Here is a 14,038-nt window from a genome sequence, read left to right as displayed (position 1 = left end):
AACACATTTTTGGCTGGGAGTGGTGGCTCATGTCTATAATCCCAGTACCTTGGGAGGCCAAGGCAGGAGGATCACTTGAGCTGAGGAGTTCAGGACTAGCCTGGGCAAAATAGTGAGATCTCATGTCTATTTAAATAATAAACCACACGAATTTTCACAAAAATAAATCCTCACTAAAAAATCTTAGGTAATGTTTTTCAGTTCATCTAAAAATTATTTTTAAGATTCAGTTGTATACTAACAGCTGCAAAAGAGAAAAATAATGAACAAAGACAATGCTTACAAAAAATCAAAATATAAGCAGTATGTTACCCAATACTCAAGGACAGCAGCATTTGATCTTATAAAATTCCCAAATTTTTTAATAACTTATTTCAAACTCTGTAACATAAAAAGTACTTTATTTAATTCATGTATTTGTGCATTTTTGAGACAGGGTCTTACTCTGTCACCCAGGCTGGAGTGCAGAGCACAGTGGTGCAGTCATGCTTCACTGCGGCCTCGGCCTCCTGTGCTTAGGTGATCCTCCCACCTCAGCCTCCAGAGTAGCCAGGACTACAGGCGCGAGTCCCAGGCATGGCTGAGACTGGCCAAAAAGTATTTTTAAAGGTTACTTTACTTTCATTCAAATTAGAAAACCACAGTAACCTAATTCACTGAGTTTTCAAAATGCAGCTAAGATAGAAAAAAATATGTAATTATTTAATCAGGCAGTGGCTCTCCAGGAAAAAAACAGGGCAACTATTCTTGTAAGAAAATTTAATACGTTTGCCAATTGCAAAATAATGTTAACTTCTATAATTGCCTAGATACTGTCAATTTAAATATCAAATGCCCAAATGTCGATGAAGGGTGACTAACCAGACAGTGTGGCACATGCCTGTAGTCCCAGCTCAGGAGGCTACCACAGGAGGATCACTTGAGCCCAGGAGTTCAAGGCTAATCTGGGCAATATAGTGAGACCTCATCTCTAAAATAAGTAAATAAATGTGACAAAATTTACCATTTACTGTTTCAGAATTTTTCTCTGTCTAAAAGGAATTTTAGTTTGAGATTTGACAAAATACTGACAAGATACTGATTTGTCAGTATTTTGATAGGCACAAACTGTCTTTCCTTTCCACATGGCTAATGATGATGAAAAACAGGAAGTCCTAAGAGATGGAAGGGTGGAGGGTATATGGCAAAAAGTTTCCACCTCCAAAATGTTAAAGAGCAGGATCTCAAAACTAAGATAAAAACTAGATAGCCATTTATCTAGTCTTAGATAAATTTTAAATAAAATTTAAAAGAAAACATTATTATTTTCTTATAGAACATCCACACATCGCTCACAAAACAAGCAACATCCAATAACTACACCACTTCCCCAATTCTGTCTTTGATCCTCTAACACTCCCCACAGTCCCTACATTGTGCCAGGTCTATCATGACTATATTTGACACAGGGAGTTTGTTCACTCATGCCTTTAATCCCAGCACTTTGGGAGGCCGAGATGGGTGGATCACTTGAGGTCAGGAGTTTGAAACCAGCCTGGCCAACATGGTGAAACTCTGCCTCTACTAAAAATACAAAAAATTAGCTGGGTGTGGTGGCACACGCCTGTAATCCCAGCTACTCGGGAGGCTGAGGCAGGAGAATCACTTGAACCCCGGAGCTGGAGGTTGCAGTGAGTCGAGATCTCGCACCACTGCACTCCAGCCTAGGCGATGGAGCAAGACACTGTCTCAAAAAGGATAGACCCTGTCTCAAAAAGGATAAAAACAATTTAAGAAATCTCAAGCTATTATAAGACTTCAGAATTCTGCTAATGATGTGTTCTTTAAAGAATATTACAAATAATTATTTCAAATGCTTAAAAAACAAAATTATTCCCTGAAAGGATATATAATTTCCCCCATGAGAATGACTGCTACATAAAGGAAAGCCTGTATTCACGTGAATCTTGAAGGCCCTAAACTGGAAAGGTTACATAATAGTATCAAGACACACATATATTAAGTTACAATTTCTCAATAAGCATGTAATGCTTTTAAAGCCCATTTAAACCTTATCAGAGTTTTTTAAAAACTGAAGATTACTGCACTACCAATTACTCTTCCTAAAATAACTACAATAAATTTGCTAAGACTCACTTGTAGAAACCAAGCAATGTATTTTCTCTTTTATCCAACTAAAAGGGTGCCAATAAACGGCTATCTAGTTTTAAATTTAAAAGAAAACATTATTATTTTCTTAAAGAACATCCACACATCGCTCACAAAACAAGCAACATCCAATAACTACACCCCTTCCCCAATTCTGTCTTTGATCCTCTAACACTCCCCACAGTCCCTACATTGTGCCAGGTCTATCATGACTATATTTGACAGAGGGAGTTTGTTCACTGATCAGGTAATTTAAAATTTCTTCATACCATAAAGGTTGAGAAGAGGGCATGTTTCCTGTATTAAACTACATGGAATATTAATTAGGCCTTCAGGCTAATTTTGCTATTGATGTCGACATAACACACTGCAGCTAAAGTAGTATTTAGGGAAGTTTATCAGAGCACAGAGGTCAAGACAGGAACAACCATGGGTCTGACTGATCCCCATGGAGGTTAACTGGCTTTAGAGCTACCTTTGTTACAGCAGCTCTGAACCAGAGACGGTTCTATGTAAATCACCACCCTTGTTGCAAAAACAACTTAAGGCACGTATGGAGACAGTATGTCAGTTGCTTTATATAAAAACTGCCATCTTTTCTTTTAAATTTCCCTAAACCACCATAAGCAAGTTAATCTTTTACTTTACTCAGACTCCCAGCATTCTACAGCCATAAAACTTACTCTCTTCCTTTCTAAATTTTGCTCAAAGATTTGATCTTTCCCTTGATAAGAAACACCAGGATAAAAGAAGCACATTTATAAAACTCTTAGCCTTACCTGAAACTGATTCAGAAAATAACTCTGCAACAACAGGTACTCTATCTGTTCACAATAAACTTCAATCTTCTTGTAGGTCCTCAAGTTCTCCCTACAATTTAGTAGACAGAAACTCACACTGTGCCTCGACACACTGTTGACGTGTAGATGTAAATAACTAATAACAATGACACGCCAGGAAATGACTGAACACTATTCATCTTATGAGCCTCACGAAACAAGCATGGGGCTCAGCGTTAACATAGTCAACACTAAGAGAAAGAGGCTGGGCATGGTGGCTACGCCTGTAATCTCCACACTTTGGGAGGTTGAGGTGGAAGGATCATTTGAGCCCAGGAGTTTAGGGCTCAGGGACTGCCACTGCACTCCAGCCTGGGCAACAGAGTGAGAATCGGTCTCAAAACAAACAAAACAAAACAAAACAAAACAAAAACACTAAGAGGAAGAGACTTAGAACTCTCTTCCTGCATAGAAACTTCTCAAATTGAATACCACAGCACTTCAGGAAGAGGAGTTTTTCATTTACCCCACACAATCAGACTCTCCGTGTAGGAAGACAGCTTAAAAATCATGTGAGGATCTATCATATGTGCTGCTCAGAAAGGTAACATTCAGTATGAAATAATGCAAAATAGCTCCATTAACTTTTAAAATTGATTTCATGCTAAAATAGCATACATAAGATTAAACAAAATATACTACTAAAATTTTACCGTTTCTTTTTATTTTCTTAATATCACTACTAGAAAATTTCAAATTACTTATACGGCTTGCATTGTATTTCTATGGAACACTGCTGCTACAGACCTACAACCTCAATTCTGACAGCAAGCAAGGACTATTGCTTGGCATTTCCTAATTACGGCTGTCATTTAAAAGCCAAAAGAGGCTGGGTGTGATGGCTCATGCCTGTAATGCCAGTGCTTTGGGAGGCTGAGGTGGGACGATTGCTTGAGGCCAGGAATTTGAGACTAGCCTGGGCAACATAGTGAAACTCCACCTTTACAAATAAATAAATATATTTAAATGTAAAAAGCAGGAACAAAAGTATTTTCTCTTTGCTACCAACTTAATTGAGAGAACAAGATAATTTTGGAGATTATAAAAATCATCAGCAGAATCACTTTGTCTTTGCACCATTTTAAAGGTGTGGTGGCTCATGCCTGTAATCCCAGCACTTTGGGAGGCCGAGGTCGGGGGATCACCTGAGGTCAGTAGTTCAAGGCCAGCCTGGCCAACATGGTGAAACCCCGTCTCTACTAAAAACTCAAAAATTAGCTGGGCATAGTGGCAGGTGCCTGTAATCCCAGCTACTTGGGAGGCTGAGGCCGGAGAAACTGCTTGAACCTGAAAGGTGGAGGTTATATAGTGAGCCGAGATTGCACCACTACACTCCAGCCTGGGCGACAGAGTAGACTCCATCTCAAAAAAAAAAAATTACTTCAAAAAGGTACAAACAGCATGGGATAGAAAACCACACTTCTTAAGAAAAAAGATGGGAAATACTGCACACCAATTGAGTTTTTCTAATAAAGTATGTCTAAATCCTGATCATAAAGTTCATCTTTAAGGTGAAATCAACATTCTCAGCACCTGGGACCTCAGAAAAAAATAAGATGTACAAAAATCTGTCTTTTTATTATTTAAGTACCTTCAATTACAAACAAATGAACCATCAACACTGTAAAAAGGAAATATTACAATGTAATTCTCCTTACCAAAACCAAAAGAATATAGTAACACCCAAAAGCAAAATTAAAAATGACATCAGTTTTTCTAGGACTCAGTAGGCCAACTTTGGTTCACAAACATTATGAAATAAGACAGTGCATTTTAAAATACGGTTTTTTAAAAAAACCACAATGTGTTTATTTTTCTTTTTCTCTTTTTTTTCTTTTCTTTTTTTTTTTTTTAAAGAGACAGAGTCTATGTTGCCCAGTCTGGCTTCGAACTCCCGGCTGCAAGTGATCCTCCCACCTTGGCCTCCCAAAATGCTGGGATTACAGGCATGAACTACCATACCCAGCCACCATAATTTTTTTTAAAAGTATATTTAAAAAGTAAGAAATTCAACGACACATTTCCATGAGTGAACCATAGAGACATAACTCTATTTCATCTGATTTGAAAATATCTAGGACTCCAGGTCCTGGAGGGGGAAAAAAAGTGTATTTCTGAATCTGTGAAAATGTTTTTTAAGGGGAGAGGGGGAGGCAGCTCAGTAATAGGGACAGGTTCAGGGGATGCAAAGTCATTTCTAGAAAATTGTCAGTGAGAAAACTATACGAAAAAAGAATGTAAGGAAATTAAGACCAATGAGTGAGTCCCCAGAGTTTGTACAACAAACAGTTGATGAGATATTTTCTACGATGTCCTAACGAATTTATAATCCACAAAAGGTCATACTTGGTTGTCAATTCCTTATCCGTTTGAGCTTCATGAGTATAATCTTCAGACTATTTGCTAGGTGATACATTCCTTAGGAACCTTTTCCTTGTGCAGTTAAATGCCAAACTCAATTACGCTCTCAGTAGAGTAAGCAGAAAGGATTGTACGTATTTTGAGACACGGAGTTGATTGGCTGCCGTTTCTTGCCTTGGTGGTAAGGATAATGGGTAAAAGCTCTTTCTAAGTTTGATCCTGAAACACCGAAAACACTCTCAAAGAACCGTGTCTTGTAACATTGCCCAATAGGTTAAAAAAAAAAAAAAAAAAAGACTGCCAAAATTTCCATTACAGCATGCTATTTTTAGTCTTCAAAATTGGGTCTTTTAAATCGCATTCCACAGTAGGATGTGTTTGACTAAGTTTACATAAGGAATAAAATAAGCATCCTAAAGTGTTAATCTTGTTAAGCTGAGAAAGGAACTGTAAGCTTTTAATTCTTCATTTTTAATCTTAAGTCTTTCAAACACACAAACTGAAAAAATTAAGGAAAATATTGGCCCAGAGAGAGGAAAGGAAGGGAGACACCAGGCGGTTCTCGACAACCAAAGTGGTGGTGATGGGGGGGACCAGGTGTGGGGAGGGAATGAAAACCATCCACCAGGGTGGGGAGAGCGGGCTGTGGGCCACGGAACAGACAGGAATGGAGACCGTGGAAGCCGCAGGCTCCTCCAGGAGCCGGGCGAGGAACGACTTCTGGCGCTAGTCCCCCAGGGAGAGAGAAATTGGCGCGACGCGCAGCAATAGGAGACCCACAGCAGCTGAGAAAGGAGAGGAAAACAGGCGACCTGAGAGGCGGAGGAGGTGAGGGGACCGGCTACACCTCACCGGGAGGGCAGAGGCAGCGCGACTGGAGGAGGACAGCGCAGGGGGAGGAGCGAGGGGCTTCCGAACGCCTCTCCATCCCGGCCAGGAGCCGGCGGGTGCCCCTGCATCCCGCTCCTCCTCTCCTCACCTGGGAATCGGAGGCGCAAGGAGGGCTACCGCTGGGCGCCGGGTCTGTCTCCAGCCCCACTCGGCGACATGGCGGCCGACGTGCTGTCACGGAGCTTGCTCGGGTCTCCCGTGGCTCCGGTGGAGGAGACACCTCTCGCCTTTCCGCCCCGCCTCCCTCTGCGCACCCCTCGCGGCTGGCCGGCTGGAGGCTGGCCGCCCGCGACCGCGGAGCATAGAGCACTGGCGGCTAGAGAGGAAGCGCAGAGCGCGGACAACCATAGAGTGCGAGTCCGGACACCAACCGGATGGTCTGTCGCTCTCCTCAACGGTCCACTCACAATCCTTGGGCGGCTGAGCCGAGGCGGAAGCGGAAGTGAGGGAGAAAAGCCGAGGGCTCCGCTGTTCGCATGCGCGGGCTGTAGTGTTTACTTCCGCTTGACCTGGCCCGGACGCCAGGAAATGTTCCACGTGGGATACCGTGCCTGGGGTTCACTGAAGTAGCGACGCTGGGTAGTCTTTGGAGCGGGCCTGAGAGACAAGGACATGTGGATCCCAGTAGCCGGGCTTCCTCTGCGGCTGAGGCTCTCCGCCTTGGCGGGCGCTGGTCGCTTTTGCATTTTAGGGTCTGGAGCGGCGACGCGAAAGCACTTGCCGGCGAGGAACCGCCGTGGCCTGGCTGACTCCTCTCCGCAGCTGTTGCCCGAACCGGATTTCAGGAATCCGCCAAGGAAGGCGTCTAGGTCCAGCTTAGACTTTAAGCGTTACGTAACCGATCGGAGATTGGCTGAGACCCTGGCGCAGACCGTATGCGGAAAACCAAATAGACCTCCACACTTACTGCTGGAGTGCAACCCAGGTAAGTCCAGCTGGATTGCATTTTCTTGGATGTTCATCATTTATTCAAACGTATTGACCCTCGTCGGGGTGCTATTTAAGATACTAGGTTTTTTTGTTGTTTTGTTTTGAGACGGAGTCTCACTGTGTCGCCAGGCTGGAGTGCAATGGGGCGATCTCGGCTCACTGCAACTTCCGCGTCCCGGGTTCAAGCGATTCTCCTGCCTCAGCCTCCCGAGTAGCAAGAAGTACAGGCGCCCGCCACCACGCGCAGCTAATTTTCTTATTTTTATTAGAGACGGGGTTTCGCCATGTTGGCCAGGATGGTCTCTTGACCTTGTGACCTTGTGATCTCTTGACCTTGTGATCCACCCGCCTAGGCCTCGCAAAGTGCTGGAATTACAGGCGTGAGCCACCGCGCCTGGCCAGATACGGGTCTTTTTTTGGAAGTTCCTTAGTTGGAGAGATTGCCCACAACATAAGCGTAGAGTCTATATCATTAATGACACCACAAAATATTTCTGTAGCAGTTTGCACTTTACACAATGTTTTGATAAAACATGCTCTTGGATCTTATCATCTCTCCAAAAGAGTTGCAAACCTCTGCCAGCTGAAAAAATGATGTTATCTTATTCTTCCGCGCATTCGCTATAGACAGTAGCAGGATGCTAAGAACACAAGATTTGTAGGCTTTTTGAATAATAATATTTTAAAGCACCATTTCGTATCACAGGCAGTTCTGTTTAGGCTTGACAATCTCTTTGATAGTTAAAGCATCCGTGTAGTCCATGAGTAAGTGAGAGGCTAGAGGCCATCTATTTTATTGTGGTATGTTTCTTCTAAGAGGTAGTGAATCACAGTGATGAAGTGTGCAAGTTTTGGCCGGGTGCGGTGGCTCACGCCTGTAATCCAGCACTTTCAGAGGCCGAGGCGAGTGGATCCCTTGAGGTCAGGAGTTCCAGACCAGCCTGGAGCCAACATGGTGAAAGCCTGTCTCTACTGAAAATACAAAATTAGCCGGGCGTGGTGGCGGGCGCCTGTAATCTCAGCTATTCGGGAGGCTGAGACAAGAGAATCGCTTGAACCCAGGAGGCAGAGGTTGCAGTGAGCTGAGATAGTCCCACTGCACTCCAGCCTGACGACAGAGTGAGACTTCGTCGCAAAAAAGAAAAAGTTTTGCAGTCACTGACAATGATGTCGAAGCCAAGCTGCAGCGCTTTTGATGCTGGAGTCAAATAACTGTATATAATCTCCTGTTTCCTGAAATGTAAAAAGGAGAGTGACATCTACTTGGGGGATGCTGTCAGATTTAAAATCAGATGATAACATGTGGAACATCTAAAGTTGGGTATTGAAAGAGATTATGTTGTTTCTTGTGCAAATAAACTTTTCATTCTGTTAATGCGCCAGGTCCTGGAATCCTCACTGAGGCATTACTTGAAGCTGGTGCCACAGTGGTTGCCCTCGAAAGTGACAAAACTTTTATTCCACATTTGGAGGTATATTTTTAGTTTCTAAACATATGTTATTGTTTGGTTAACTACCTGTAAGTGGTTTAAGGAAATAAAATTAAGCACACAGGTTTTTAAGTAGAATATCTTTTAGGGAGCCATCTCTGAAATATCTTGTTTATTCCCAGTGACTAGAACACAGTTAATATTCGGTGCTGTTGAATGGCTGAAACATGAGGGGTTCTGAGACTTGTTTGCTAGTTCTAGGTCAGCTACAGCCTGGTTGGCTGACTTTGAACAAAGTGTATAACTGGCATCCCTAGGCTTGTTTCCTCATTTCTGCTAAGCTGTGCTGTGCTCCTTTCTTCTGTGAGCTTGGAATCTAACTGGAGTAAGTGCTAATGTTAGGTTAATGGGTCTATGTAACCTCTAGATTTAGGGTTTCAAAGGCCAGAAAGGTTGGCATGCAAATTAAGTATCTTTTATCTGAAATGCTTGGGAACACAAGTGTTTTGGATTTCAAATTTTTTCATATTTTGCAATATTTGCATATACCTAATGAGATATCTTGGGGATGGGACCTGAGTCTAAAAATTCCTTTTTTGTTTCATACACATCTTATTCATAAGGCCTAAAGGCAATTCTGTATAATATTTTAAATAATTTTGTGCATTAAACAAAATTTGTATACATTGGGCCATCAGAAAGCAAAAGTGTCACTGTGTCCACCACCCATGTGAACAATCTGGTTGTTTGACATCGTCATCATCCCTAACTTTTTTTTCTTTTTTTTAACATAGAGTTTCCCTCGTCACCCAGGGCTGGAGTGCAATGGTGTGATCTCGGCGCTCACTGCAACCACTGCCTTCCAGGTTTAAGCGATTCTTCTGCCTCAGCCTCCCAAGTAGCTGGGATTACAGGCGCCTGCCACTATGCCCAGCTGATTTTTGTATTTTTAGTAGAGACGGGGTTTCACTGCAAACCTGTCACAGAAGGTCGGGTGTGGAATTTTCCACTTTTGGCATCATGTTGGCACTCAAAAAGTTTCACATTTTGGAGTATTTCAGAATTTTTGAATTAGGGATGCTCAGCGTGTAGTCAGATATAGTTGCATAGAGTGAAGGCATTTTCCAAATAGATTTTTCAGTGATTGTGCTTCTTAAAAAGCAGATACATTTACATAACAATGAAGAAGTGGAAATTCTTTGCATCTTTAGCCAGCCTCTTATTCTCATTCTCCTTCCCTCTTTTATAATCTTCAGCTTCAATTTACGAAACTTATACTTCTCTATGCCAACTTTGTGAAACCATGCAGAATGCCTGTATCCAGAATTGCATGACAACAAAAAATTGTGAAAATGTCTGTCAGATCCAGTTGTTTAATTCTTTTAAAACTATGAGTATTATTGTTATTCTACAACTTACTGTTTTGAAAAGAGTTCAAGTTTTAGCTACGTTATTTAATTGATTTAAATCTGAAGGAGTTCCAAAAATGTGAAGAAAAAAAGAACACATAATTGTCCAAAGATTTAACGTCCTGAAATGTGATTCAGTAAACATAGTCATCTGTAATTTCAACTTGGAAATTAAAAACAAGAAGATAACTTTTATCCTGTTTTGAGGGAAAAAAAAAAAGCCTATATTGAAAGGTTAATCTACATGTTCACAAAGTAATTAAGATTGTATTAAAATGTCTTTATTTCTATTTAAAGTTTGTTATTCTGTAACACAGTAGTTGCTGTTTTCTGTAAGATCCTCAAGACTGAGCAACCGAGGCTCATGCCTGTAATCCCAGCATTTTGGGAGGCTGAGGTGGGCAGATCACTTGAGGTCAGGAGTTCAAGACCAGCCTGGCCAATGTGGTGATACCCCACCTCTACTAAAAATACAAAAAATTAGCTGGGCGTGGTGGTTCATGCCTGTAATCCTAGTTACTTGGGAGGCTGAGGCAGGAGAATCACTTGAACCCGGGAGGTGGAGGTTGCAATGAGCTGAGATCGTGCCATTGCACTCCAGTCTGGGCTACAAGAACAAAACTCAGTCTCAAAAGAAAAAAATGTCTTCAAGATAAGAGTTTAATTTTAAAACAGTTGTTTTACTGAAAAAAGGAGAATTTTTGAAATAATAATTGTGGTAGGAATATCAATAACAAAATGTTTCTGAAGCTATAAATGTAAGCTCAATATATAAACATCATTGATTAAATCCAGTCTTTGATTAGAACTAGTTTTTTCTCTTTTAAGGCTCTTATTTTCTACTAGCACTAAGTTGTACTCAACCGTTAGTACATATTCTCTCACTTTTTAGTAACTGTTGTTATGATATATTGAAAAGCTATTCAAATAAAATTTTGTGGAATGAATCTGTTTGCCAGAATGAAAAGAGAAGTAACAATAGGTAAACGGAACTCTTGTGGCTCTAAGTCAGGGGCTTAAAGTCGTGCTCTTAGCGGATAGGATAATGCTTCTGGCCACCTAAAGTTTGTTCCTGAAAACTGAAAGGAGTTTCAGTGGTGATAGCTGGGATTACAGGCACCCGCCACCATGACCGACTGAGTTTTTTGTATTTTTAGTAGAGACACGGTTTCACCATGTTGGCCAGACTAGTCTGCAACTCCTGACCTCAGGTGATCCGCCCGCCTCAGCCTCCAAAGTGCTAGGATTACAGGCCTGACCCACCGCGCCTGGTAAATGAGACAAACTTAATGGGACGTACCTAACTTAATGACTAGTAGAACCTCAAGGGTTACTTGCCTTTTCTGTTATTTTCCGGTCCTGTTTTTAAAACCTAGTGCAATCCAGTTGAATTTTCAAATGTGATTTCTCTGTTGTATGAATTGAATTATTTATCCTGGAGCTTTGATTGTTACCATGTTTGAATTGTTGAGTGTTAACTGACAGGTACTAAAGCAAGAATGTATGGTGCCCTCTCAGAACATACAAGTGTGTTGAAGCCATAAAGTGTTCATCGTTTATACATTTTCGTTTTCTTTTTTGAGACAGGGTCTCACTCCTATCACCCAGAAGGTCCATGCATACATCTCATAATGTTTTAAGAAAGATGACGAATTTGTGTTGGGCGCATTCAAAGCCGTCACGGGCTGTACGCGGCCCGCAGGCCACAGGTTGGACAGCCTTGCTGTGCATGTCGACTGATAATCATATGCATTGGATGGGTACTCTTTCTTTTAGCTTCCATGACACCGCCCTCTTCTGGGTTTCCTCCTTACTCGTATTCTCAGTGTCTTGTCGTTAGACTTTGGACATAGTCTACCTTCAGGGCTGGTCCTCTGTGTCTCCCTAGTGTGGACCCCTGACTTAAATTACCTGCAACAAGCCAAATTCCCACACATTTATATCGTCAGCCTGGACCACTCCACTGACAGCTTATTCAGGGCTGCAGCTTCCTACCTGACACCTCTACCTGGATCACACAGTAGGCACCTCGAAATTATTGGGACCAAAGACATATGATTTCCACCCCCAGTCTTTCCCTTCCTCTAGTCTTTTTAAAACTTCCCCTTGAAACGGATTGTTAAAATTTACTAGATTTAAAAATTTTTTTTAATTTTATTTGTTTATTTACTTTGGAGATGGAGTCTCACTCTGTCACCCTGGCTAGAGTGCAGTGGCGCAATCTCAGCTCACTGCAACCTCTGCCTCCTGGGTTCAAGCGATTTCTCCCACTTCAGCCTCCCCAATAGCTGGAATTACAGGGGTGCGCCACCACCCCGGCTTACTTTTGTATTTTTAGTAGAGACAGGGTTTCACCATGTTGGTCATGCTCATCTCAAACTCTTGACCTTGGGTGATCCGCCCTCTGGCCTCCCAAAGTGCTGGGATTACAGGTGTGAGCCACCGCACCTGGCCAAAATTTACCAGAATTTGAGCTGGGCATGGTATCACACGCCTGTAATCCCAGACACTTAGGAGGCTGAGACAGGAGGATCACTTAAGGCCAGGAGTTTGAGACCAGCCTGCGGACATAGTGAGACTCATCTCAATAAAAAATAAGAGGAAAAAATATTTTACTAGATTTAGAAATAGGATAATATTCATAGGTTAAATGCAAATGCTTAAGAAAAACTAGGTGTTTGAATTAATAACTTCAAGTTACATCATTTTAAACCTTAATAAATATTAATAGAATTTTCTGTGCACAGAAACATCAATGTACGCATTAAAAACATAACGCCTTATTGTTTTGTTGTTTTCTTTTTGGAACTTCAATTTAAGTTTATGGAGTCTATAACTGATTCTTGCCCTAACTACGAAGGTCTCTAGTACTACTGCAAGGTGAGCAAATCACAGCAGTGAGAAGACTGAGGTATATTAGACCTCCTCTAGCAAACAAGGTATATAGTTGCTTCTGTCTTTAGAAAAAGTAAATGAAAATTATGGAGATGAGCTAAGTTCACTTGTTTGGTGGATAGCTGACTAGATTCCCTTAGAAGAAAGATATTCTCTTGAATCCATCTGCCTTTCACTTTCATATTTTAATTGTTTTTCTTTACTGTGAAACATCTTTCATTTTTTCTTCCCATGACCAAAGCAGATGGCTCACAGTTCTCTATATGAGGCCAACCATGCTGTCAGAATCTTTGCCCAGTGCTTCAGGTAGCCACTACTAAGCAGTCAGAGAGTGGCATGAAAAGCTTTTGAATAGCTGAAGCCATTATGATAAAGTAAGTGGGGCCAGGTGCAGTGGCTCATACCTGTAATCCCAGCACTTTGGGAGGTCAAGGTGAGCAGATCTCTTGAGCTCAGTAGTTTGAGACCAACCTGGGCAACATGGCGAAACCCTGTTGCTACAAAAAATCCAAAAATTAGTGGGCGTGATGGTATACACCTGTAGTCCTAGCTACCTGTGGGACTGAGGTGGAAGGATCACTCAAGCCCAGGAGATCAAGGCTGCAGTCAGCTGAGATTGCGCCACTGCACTCCTGCCTGGTTGACAGCTTGTCTCAAAGAAAAAAAAAAGTGAACGGATAAATAAAAATTTGTGATAGGTTATTTCTGTTTGGGGGGCTTTTTCTTGGTAATATTATTGTACTTTTGCCACTTTTCAGGTATTAATTGATTTTTACTTCCTCTGTTAAATTTTGGGTGTGTTAGTAATATTTTCTTTACATCTTCATGGAGGTAGAAATATTTTTTGTAAAAAGATAATTCAGCTGGGTGTGGTGGTTGTAATCCCAGCACTTTGTGGGGCCAAGGCAGGCATGTCATGAGGTCAAGAGATTGAGACCATCCTGGCCAACATGGTGAAACCTGTCTCTACTAAAAATACAAAAAATTGGCTGAGTGTGGTGGCGTGCACCTGTAGTCCCAGCTAGTCAGGAGGCTGGCACAGGATCACTTGAACCCGGGAGGCAGAGGTTGCAGAGAGCCGAGATGGTGCCACAGCACTCCAGCCTGGCAACAGAGCGAGACTCTGTCTCCCAAA

At 41.9% G+C, this 14,038-nt stretch overlaps 2 protein-coding genes across 3 annotated transcripts in view; one reads left to right on the top strand and one right to left on the bottom strand.

Moving 5' to 3' along the window:
• Positions 1–6,666, bottom strand: part of CNST (consortin, connexin sorting protein) — a 133,893-nt gene extending 127,227 nt beyond the window's left edge. Inside the window, exon 1 of one of the 2 annotated variants that reach the window (XM_012000964.1) lies at positions 6,328–6,666. The gene's annotated coding sequence lies outside the window, so the exon portion shown is untranslated. Of the gene's footprint in view, positions 1–2,927; positions 3,034–6,327 lie in introns of those variants that run through there. The other variant, XM_012000969.1, reaches the window with a different exon arrangement.
• Positions 6,667–6,672: 6 nt separating this feature from the next.
• Positions 6,673–14,038, top strand: part of TFB2M (transcription factor B2, mitochondrial) — a 24,968-nt gene continuing 17,602 nt past the window's right edge. The window contains exons 1-2 of the mRNA XM_012000944.1: positions 6,673–7,164; positions 8,553–8,641. Of these exons, the coding sequence (XP_011856334.1) occupies positions 6,852–7,164; positions 8,553–8,641 (402 nt within the window). The 5' untranslated portion in view covers positions 6,673–6,851. The remainder of the gene's footprint in view (positions 7,165–8,552; positions 8,642–14,038) is intronic.

This window comes from Mandrillus leucophaeus, unplaced genomic scaffold, assembly GCF_000951045.1.
Source record: "Mandrillus leucophaeus isolate KB7577 unplaced genomic scaffold, Mleu.le_1.0 Scaffold1173, whole genome shotgun sequence".
In the NCBI taxonomy this organism is placed as follows: domain Eukaryota; kingdom Metazoa; phylum Chordata; class Mammalia; order Primates; family Cercopithecidae; genus Mandrillus; species Mandrillus leucophaeus.
This window is presented reverse-complemented; position numbering and strand designations above follow the sequence as displayed.